The sequence below is a fragment of the Megalobrama amblycephala genome, linkage group LG24 (genome assembly GCF_018812025.1).
Source record: "Megalobrama amblycephala isolate DHTTF-2021 linkage group LG24, ASM1881202v1, whole genome shotgun sequence".
Lineage (NCBI taxonomy): Eukaryota > Metazoa > Chordata > Actinopteri > Cypriniformes > Xenocyprididae > Megalobrama > Megalobrama amblycephala.
The window spans coordinates 5,325,486-5,336,122 of NC_063067.1; the positions used below are offsets into that span (position 1 = coordinate 5,325,486).

At 36.5% G+C, this 10,637-nt stretch overlaps 1 protein-coding gene across 1 annotated transcript; it reads right to left on the reverse strand.

Annotated features, from left to right (window-relative positions):
* Positions 1-5,712: 5,712 nt before the first annotated feature.
* Positions 5,713-9,074, reverse strand: LOC125259980 (chemokine XC receptor 1-like). Its single transcript, XM_048178028.1, has 2 exons — positions 8,006-9,074; positions 5,713-7,493 (listed from the first exon to the last, which is right to left on the reverse strand). Exon 2 carries the CDS (start codon positions 7,407-7,409, stop codon positions 6,477-6,479), a length of 933 nt encoding a protein of 310 aa, XP_048033985.1. The 5' UTR covers positions 7,410-7,493; positions 8,006-9,074; the 3' UTR covers positions 5,713-6,476.
* Positions 9,075-10,637: the final 1,563 nt, after the last annotated feature.

Genomic DNA, 10,637 nt, shown 5'->3' on the forward strand with positions numbered 1-10,637 from the left:
CTGTTCCACTCATTTGTAATGACAGACGAAGCATGCAACAGATACAATATACTCTGAGGCAGTTTGCACATTAGAGAGCACAGTCACATTATACAATGAATCTGTATCATACCAGCAGTGACAAATATGAATGTCATAATGTAATTGCATACAGTAAATAAACAGACATAAAAGAACATAAATGGATATATTTTAATTTCATGTGAAAATATTTTCTGCATTAATGATGACATTTGTATGAAAATGGAACATTTGTCAGTGGTTCTTTCACTCTGCTCATCGATTGCTCCAGTCTGCCTTGCTGTTGAATAGTTTGCATCTGTAGCTCCATAGGGCTTTGTTTTGAATCTATTTATTATCATTACTTGTCTATTTTATCATCACCATGTATCTGATATTGCCTATCACATTAATCTGATGTCGCCAGCATTTAACTTTTTATTGGGTGATTGTGAGGCGGCCTATAGTCGCGGAACAAAATACCACTGTTCTGTTCCGATTAGAACATTAAACAGGTTCTCCCCACTCAGTGACGCACCCACTGAGAATCCTGTTGAAAGTGCCCTAGTAATTGGCGATTCTATTACATGGAACATGAAAATAGAGACACCAGCTACCATAGTCACATGCCATCTGAGTCATCTGAGTCATAATAGTCAGAGTACATTCTCTCCTCATCAGTCATGTTGTTCTGCAACGTCACAAACAACTTCAGTTAGACCAGGATCAGATTTGTCCAGTTTCATTTCTTAACTCTTTGTAAATGTTTTCTGTGGAGAATCAAGTCAAACATTGAAAAAATGTGCCTTTTCATTAGGACAAAACAAAAGAAGAAAGTCATATTAATCAATTAAGCTAAATTTATTCCAGTGAGAAAATAGTAAATAGAGCCTGACATTTTGTTCTTATCTGCTGCTCTTTCTACTGTTTCTTCTCTAACTAAATGGAATCAAACTAATTTGATAGGTTCAAAGGTATTTGTATTGGGTAACGCTTTAGAATAATGGTCCGCCATTAATAAGTAACTATGCAGGACAAGTAAGTAATGCAGGACAAATGAGTAGTACTACATTAACGCTTCAGCTACTACTATTAACTAATATAGAAACAAGCTTAACTAATCAGTAAGTAATATCGAATTATTAGCTAATCAATAATTAGAGAATGAGATTGGCATCGTTAATAACTAATAGGTAACTATGAGAAATTATAAAGAATTACTAATTAATTACTATTTACAACATTAAAGTGTCTGAGATGTGAGCAATTCTCTTTTTTTTACTCTCAACGTGGTCATAAAATGCATCATTACTCAAGTCTTACCTACTATGCAGGAACTACTAGTGATCAGGACCATTATTTTAAAGTGAAAAAGATTATTTTCACTTTAAAATAATGGTCTTGATCATTTGTTGCATTTTATGACTATATTCAGAGTAAAAATGATCACTGATTATGTTGGTGCGTTCACACCGGACGCGAATGAAGCGGTAAGCGTGAGTGATTTACATGTTAAGTCAATGCAAAGACACGAATTGACATCCTGCGGCGAGAATTGAGCGATTCGGGCGTTTGACGCGCTTAACGCGTGATTCACGCGAATCGCGCAAGTTGAAAAATCTGAACTTTGGCGAATTTCCGCGCCGCGTTAACCAATCAGGAGCTTGCTCTAGTAGTGATGTGACGTAGCGAGCTGAGGTAGAAATTCGAAACAACAATGGAGGACAAAACCATCGTCGCTGTACATCTTCATACATTTATAGAAACAGAAATAAAAAGGATCGTGTTTGAAAGAAAGTGAGTGAGGAGGTCGGACAATCTGATAAGTTGTAAAAAACGGTCTTTACTCAATTTGAGCTATATTTATACATATTAAGACTACAAGCCAACTAAAGACGACCAATTGAGCGTATTCGCTGTAATTTACAATTATTTCCCCACTGACAAGTTGTGTTTATTCAGAGGAAGTGTGCAGAAAGCAGTGGGAGAGTCTGGGACACACAAAGGAGCGGGAGAGCCCCTCTCATGACGCGAATTCGCGTCTGTTGTGAAGGGATTTTCACGCGCGAATGAAGCGAATGTCACGCGCGAATGAAGCGAGTAAACTCAAAATGTTCAAGCGTCGCTATGCGCGAATAGCGTGATTTATTCGCGCAAGTCGCGTCTTGTGTGAACGCAGCAAGACACATGATAATGTTCTTTACAATTTGTCCGTTAGTTAAAGGTCCTCTAAGTGATGTCATGCGTTTTTAGGCCAAAACATTTTTTGTCACATACAGCAAACATCTCCTCACTATCCGCTAGCTACCTGTCACCTGAACATACTGTAAAAAAAAAAAAAAAAAAAAAAAAATGCGGCCTCTGTAGTCGCCACAAGCTCCGAAAACGGCAATAAAAACAAACTGGTGCAGCCTGGACCACAAATCATAATAAACTCCAGCCAATAACCGACAAGAATGATTTTAAATGCGCGTTCATGACTATTTCAGGAAGCACGGAGGGGAGGGGAGGAGGAGGAGGAGGAGGAAGGAGGGTCTAGCTAGCCTCTGTTTTGTTTGACAACACTTCGAACGTCAACAGGAAGTTACTCCACCCAGCATCGCTTAGAGCACCTTTAATAGTTATTAATGATGATAATCTCATTAGGTAATTATTGATTAGCTAATAAGGAACTATCTTCTAAATTTGATTTTACTTACTGATTAGTTAAACCTGCTTCTATATTAGTTAATAGAAGTAGCTGAAGTGTTAATGTAGTACTACTCATTAGTCCTGCATTACTTCCTAGTTACTTATTAATGACAGACCATTATTCTAAAGTGTTACATTGTATTGTCATTCTGTACAAGTAGCCTATGTACTCCAGTCCAGCAGCGTACTATATAAAAAATATATAATATACAAATATGCATACAATAATTTAAACAATTTAATAGAATAAATTCTCTTGTTTATTTAAAATTCAACAAAGGCTTTTTATCAGTATTTTTCCCTCTTTAAATTTAGTATTGGCAACAACTAGGAAATTATGGTGATGTTAAAAATGTGTTGTTTTAATAAAGCAGTTTTAGGCTTTGTGTCTTAAAAATAAAGAATAGCCTACATTTAGTGTGTAATGACTGCAATCTTATATTGCTGACCCTGTTTTGATTTAAAGTAAATGAAGTAAATGGAGCAAATGGAGTCAATTCCGGGACTCCTATGGTGGGAGTCGACTCTGAAAAATCTTCTGTGTAGCATGCAGCTTGTGTTTTATTGGCTGCGTGCTTTCATGTCATGTTTTGTGTGAACTTTTGAGTGTTCTCATGGGTGTTTGTGTTTTGTTTTGTTTGAGCACATAGCTTGTGATTTGTGTTCGCTGGCCATGTGCTCATGTTTTTGTCATGTTTGGAGTGAGCACATGGCTTGTCATGTGTTTGCTTGTGCCATGTGTTCTCATGTCTATTGTCTTGAATTGTTACCTGAATATTGGTTCAGTTGCTCCACCTGTTCTCCCCCGTGTTTGCTGCCCTATATTTAGGGCCCAAGCGAATTAAGCGCGCAGGGCCCTCTTGTTCTTCTAAGGATTTTTTTTTTTTTTTTTTTTTTTTCCGTCTTCCGGGGCTTTTTGGGGGCCTTAACATGCTCAAAAACTCCTGAAAATTGGCACACACATTGGAATCTGCGGCCATTAGGACGCCGCAGAGGCTGGTACCCGGGCGTGGCAGGGGGGCTCGACAGCGCCCCCTTGAAAAAAGTCTGAAAACTTCGTCCATATATTGAACAAACTTGCACGTATTAGTATGAAACTCGGTACACATATAGACCTCATCGGGCCGAACAACTTTCGTGCTCTAAGTTAAACGCCACCCAACAGGAAGTCAGCTATTAAGGGTTGTTTGAAAAACGCATGCTCTGGAATTTGATATACTCCTCCTAGATGATTAATCCGATCGCCACCAAACTCGGTCAGCATGAAGTCAAGACATTGATGATTAAAAATTGCCAGCGGATTTTTGATATCTCGAACGGTTTGGCCGTGGCGAGGCAGCGAATTTATGGCGAGAAAAAGGAAACAGGAAATGTGTTATAACGTCTGCATACATATATTGATCTTTATGAAACTTCACGAGTGTGTTGGTTGTAGTAGTCCGATCACATGGATGTAACTATTGTGAGTCAAAGTTATAGCGCCACCAACTGGCAGCAGGAAGTGTATCACTTTTTGAAATGCTTTGATATCACCCTCTTATTTTTACCTGATTTGCTTCAAACTTCATCAGTGTAATGTCAATACACAGCAGATGTAGACCTGTGACAGGATTTTTGATATTTGAAATACTGTTGCCATGGCAACATGTCAAACTGTAATAATATTCTTTAGTGTTTTCGAGGCTCTTAACATGCTTCAAATTGCATGAAACTCGACACACACATCAATATTGTCAACCAGTAGACATGGACAAAGCCATAGAAATGGGCGTGGTGGAGGGGCTCAGTAGCGCCACCTTTTGACAAAAGTGGGGGGTTAGTTTTTCCTAGAGTCACCAAACTCGGTACACATATTGTTCTCATCAAGCCAGACAATTTTCTAATTTACATTCATTAGCTCCGACCAACAGGAAGTCAGCTATTTTTGTTTGAATGTTAATTTTTTGAAAAAACAGGCTATGAATTTTATACTACTACTCCTACAGGGTTTATCCAATTTACACCAAGCTTTTTTTAACTTGTTGCTAACACATTGAAGTTGTTTGATTGCAAACGGATTTTGGATATCTCAAACGGTTTGGCCGTGGCGAGGCAATGAATTAATAGCAAGAAAAGGGAAACAAAGTGTTATAACTTCTGCATACATTAATTGATTTTGATGAAACTTCGGCTTAGTCTTCGTTGTACAAGGCTGATCACATGGATGTGACTATTGTGATTCAAAGTCATAGCGCCACCAACTGGAAGCAGAAAATGTGTCACTTTCAGCATACATTGAGATCACCCTCTTATTTTTACCTGATTTGCTTCAAAATTCATCAGAATAATGTTAAAACTTGGCACATGTAATCCTTTGAAAATGGGCAGGGAGGAGGGGCTCTATAGCGGCACCTTGTAGTGCAGTAAATGTGGAGTGAATTTGACATAGTCCTTTGATGTTTAACCGTTTTAAATGCCTATTGCCCGCTGTGCACAGTTGCCCTGAAGCCACCGGGGTGGCGGTGCCACCGGGCTTGGGCCCGCCATCGCTGCTCGCAGCTATATTTTCTCCTTATTTTTGCAATCCTGTGCCAGTTCTTTGTTGAATGTATCTCTTGTGTCCTGCCCTTATATGCCTTGCCAAGTCTTGCCTTGTTCAGTTGCTGGTCTTGTTTTCCCTCATTGGGTAGGTTTTGTTTGACTTTTGTAACCAACAAAAGCGCAAAACATCCTGCAATTGAGTCCTTGCTTCATCCAAACACCAAACCTTGACTATATACTAAAAATGTTTAGAATGTGTTTATAAATAGACTATAAGAGTGAAATATGAGATAACATTGTTAAATATAACAGAGATAATAAAATAATTGCAGTCAGATTGCATGCAGTGAATCTTTTATGTAATGGAGAGATTCCGTAGATGTTAAAGTTTCTTCATGGAACTATTGATGCCAATAAGGAATCTTTATTTTATTGTTCTTTTATTGTTGCTGCTCTTTACATTTACTCTACACTATATTGAATTTATACTGTACAAGCAGTGATATAAACATGAAAGTTGTAATGTAAATGCATACAGTAAATAAACAGACATAAAAGAAGGTATTAATATATTTTAATTTCATATGAAAATATCAATGACAACACTTGAACATTTGTTGCTTACTTTTGTAAAAATTTATAAAGAACATTTTTAAAAAAAAAAACTAACATTGAACCAAAGTGCTGTACAATTCAAATTCAATGAACAAAACAAAAAAGAGGCAAAAAAAAGCCTTAAAATCAGCAAGTCATATATTCTGATAATTATGATAATTGTAATAATTGCTTTAATGAGCTCATTGTTTCTGCCTAAATGAATACATGATGTTAGCTAACTGCATGATTTGTAATATCTTAGAAATGTACATTTGTTGGACACAGTCACCTCTGATAACAGATCACTCGAAATTGGAATGAAGAAACTTGCATTTTCTGTAAAACTGCTTTGAAACAATGTTGTGAAAAGCGCTATACAAGCAAATATGAATTAACTTGAAATGTGTGAATTAGAGAGAGGAATTTTCCTGCACAGTGGCAGCATTTTTTTCACTTTTTCAAAATTTTAATCATGCATATTATACGATTAATTATATCAGCAGTAGGTGTGCTTAATGATTTTTCAAATAATCAAATCCAGCACATTAATAATAATAAAACAATGCTACATAGCTAAACAGAATCTCTACATCATTCACACTGTATCTTAGAATTCATGATTGTTTTTTTCTTGCATTCGGTAAAAGAGTTTTTAATATTTTTTTTATTTAAAAGATCTTCTGCAGAATCATTTTTAGATGATTCCTGAACTTTACATCAAAAAAAATGTAAAACACAGGATGCAAGCAACAGTGAGAGAAAGCTAACATTTGACAAGTATAATATGCATAGTCGAGTCTAATGCTTACTTCACACGACGAGAATGGCTTGATATTCTGAATGGTAAAAGTTTTTAAGAGCATAACAATGTTATATGGAGCCCAACCAACAAAAACCACCAGCACAATAACAAATATTAGTTTAACAGTCTTTTGTTTTTCATTGGTCTGAGATTTTGTTATCGTCCAAAGCATTCTGGCACAGCAAAAACCCATGATTAGAAATGCAATGAAGAAGAAAACATTTTCTTTCAAATAAACTATGCCAGATTTCACTTCAACACTGTTATGTCCACAGTATGTATTATTAAAATAATGTATAGCTTTGCTATGAAGTGAACCAGACAGTGAAGCCATTCCACTCAAGATCCAAACAATGAAAGGAGTGCCTGAAAATCCTCTGCATTTCTCCCAGTCAGACAGAGGATGAACCACTGCCATGTAACGCTGAACGGTCATGAGAGTCAAAAACAACACACTGCTGTAAAAGCCAACATAGAACAGAAACTTCACCGCTTTACAGCCAATCTCTCCAAACGTCCAACCCCAGATGTTGTACGAGGCCCAGAATGGAAGTCCAAACGTGAACAGCAGATCTGACAGAGCGAAATTGAGGATGAAGATGTTGGTCAGGGATTTGAGGTTCTCGTAGAGCGCCAGGATGACCAGAACGAGGATGTTACTGATGCAGCTTAACACAACCACTATTGTGAAAAAGACTGGAATAATGGTAAGAAATTTCAACAGCTTCTCGTAGTTACACAATTCAGCTTCATCTTCTGGGTAGTTATAGTAAGAATACGTTGTCGTCTCATCAGTCATGTTGTTCTACAGCGTCACAAACTACTTCAGTTAGACCAGATCAGATTTGTCCAGGTTGAGTTCTTTGCTCTTTGTAGATGTTTTCTGTGGAGAATCAAGTCAAACATGAATAATAATCTGTCTGTTTATATTTTACAAAACAAGAGAAAAGTCAAATGAATCAGTTTAGCTAAATTTATTCCAGTGAGAAAATAGTAAATACAGTCTGACATTTATTTCTTACCTGCTGCTCACCGAGAAAAAAAAAAAAAAAAAAGGTGTAGGAACAATTTTCATTCACAATTTTCATTTCACAAACAATTACAAAAAAGTGGCAAGTAACACACTGAATTAAACATGAAAGTAGAAAAACTGAAATAATATTTTGTTGTGAACCTGTTTCTAGTTTAGTTCGTTTTCTGTGTATATCTGCTCTCAGTTTGTTCGGTATTGTCTTTTAGTTTAATATCAACGCTGTTACGTTCTTTCTCTGTATTTGATTACTGTCTTTGTTCTTTTTTTGTAATTAAAGTATAACGTTGCAACAAGATCCAACTCATCTCATCTTTATCTTCCTGCTATGTGACACGTATAACTTAGTCAAATGAAGATATTACCTGAATTCCTGATGATATTGACTTTGTAGAGCACAATGATGATCAGAACAGACAATCGATAACTTGGATCAAGAGGCTACAATAACTACTTTAAGTTAAAAGAATGAAGAATCTAATGAATGTATTAAAAAGTGCAGCATGATAGTTCTGGGAGTGATTTGTGAGTGATGTTTGTATGATGGGTTAGTGACACGCATCCTCCCACAAACCTCAGCCTCTACATGGGTCCTGTCATCTCATACACAGAGGAAGCTGGGTTTGTGATCTTTACAGCTGAAGTAACTGTTCCTCTTAAACTCATTTGTCTTAAACTCTACGCTTAGACGAAAGAAAATGTTATGTAACCTATATTCTGTCAGGGACTTCATAAAACAATTTTATGGATTTACTTTTAATTAATAGCTCATAAACATACTTTAAAGTATTATGAGATCATTTAAGATATTTATCATCATTTGCATTGGGGTTCTATATAGATTTTAAAGAACACTTTATGCCAAAAAGGTTCTATAAGGAGAAATGTCTTAAATGATTGTGTAATAGGCTACTTTAATTTTCATGGGTTATTTTTTTTTTTTCTTGTGATAAAGTGTTTACAATCTGGTTAATTCATAAAACTGAATTAAAATTAAAAATGTATAAAAACAAAATTAATTAATTAAAACTTATTCCATAAAATGATCCCATGAAACCCCTAAAAGGTTCTATATATTATGCACCTGATGGAGGCCTTTAAGATTATTTTTAGAACCTTTTCTTCTAAGAGCATAGAACCTTTTTTGCATAACTTGCAACAAACTTGTAACTTCTATATAGAACTCAACTGAAAAGTTTTTCTAAGAGTGTAACTGTTTTAGTAATAAAAGATTTTCAAATGATTCAACTTAAAAACTCAATGTCAGTTTATGACTTAATTTTTTATGTATAATCAAATTTGGCTGTCCAAGTCATTATTGAGAGAGCTCAACGAATTCCAAGACATCAAATTTGGCAAAATTCAGTCATTTGGTTTGTGCCTCATTTGGTTGTAAAGTAGTCGTGCATGCCTATAGACTGAACATGAAATGAAAACAACTTGACTTGACTTGACTTGACTTTTATTATTCGTCACGTACATGGTTATATGGAACATATGACCAGCAGTGAAATGTAAAACAGGTCCGCTCCACAGGCAATGCAAATATTAAGAGTACAAACAAGAAAATTATACAAAAGAATATGAAAAACCAAATAAAAATGATGAACTTATAAATAAATTATACAAGACAATATACTATAGACTAATAAATATTATCAAAAGCAAAATGTACAAAGAAATATAATGTGCAACAAATTGTGCAGAGTTTATACTTGACAGCATCACAATCATATACAAGTTAAAAACGGTGTGCTTGAATTTAGAAATCTGATGGCCTGGGGAAAAAAGCTCCTCCTAAATCTTTCAGTTTTTGCCATCAAGCTACGAAAGCGCTTACCAGATGGCAACAAAATGAAAAGAAAGTTGCCAGGGTGTTTTGTGTCCTTAAAAATTTTAACAGCTCTACTTTTACAGCGTTTAAGATAGATGTCCTCCAAAGAGGGAAAAGCAGAGCCTGAAATGCGCTCAGCTAAGCGCACAACTCTATGCAGGGCTTTACAATCTTGACTAGAACTGTTCCCATACCACACTGAAATACCCTGAGTCAATACACTTTCGATGGCCCCTACATAGAAAGTTTTCTGAATCGCTGGTGAGACTCTGAATTTCCTCAGCTGTCGCAGATGGTACAGTCTTTGTCTGGCTTTCTTAACCGGAGTTTGAATGTGGGTAGTCCAAGTCAGATCCTCGGAGATGTTTACACCAAGGTACTTGAAACTACTCACCCTCTCCACAGGGGTCCCATTAATCATAAGAGGAGTGTAAGGCTGCTGATATCTCTTCCTAAAGTCCACAATTAGCTCTTTAGTTTTACGCACATTCATAGAGAGACAATTGTCCTGGCACCATGATGTGAGTTTCTCTACCTCATCCAAATAAGCAGCTTCACTATTATTGGAAATAAGGCCCAAGATCACGGTGTCATCAGCAAATTTAATAATAGATGTAGAGCTATGGGAAGACACACAATCATGCGTGTAGAGAGAATAGAGCAAGGGACTCAGGACACAGCCCTGTGGAGCTCCCACGTTCAGTGTGATGGAGTTAGAGGTATACTGACCGACCTTTACCACTTGAGGTCTGCCAGTGAGGAAATCAAGAATCCAGTTGCATAGTGAGGAGTTCAGGCCAAGGTTCATAAGTTTAAAAACTAGCTTAGTGGGAACAATAGTATTAAAAGCAGAACTATAGTCAACAAACAGCAGCCTTACATAATTCCCCTTACTGCTGTCAATATGCTCAAGGGAAGAGTGCAAGATGTGAGAGATGGCATCATCAGTGGATCTATTTGAGCGATAAGCGAATTGAAGAGGATCCAGAGTGTCAGGAATGGAAGAACAGATATTGCTCTTTATAAGTTTCTCAAAGACCTTCATGACTATTGACGTGAGGGCAACCGGACGATAGTCATTCAGACACAAAGGGTTATTATTCTTGGGCACAGGAATAATAACTGATTTTTTAAAAACAGTGGGAACTACTGAGGTAGCAAGG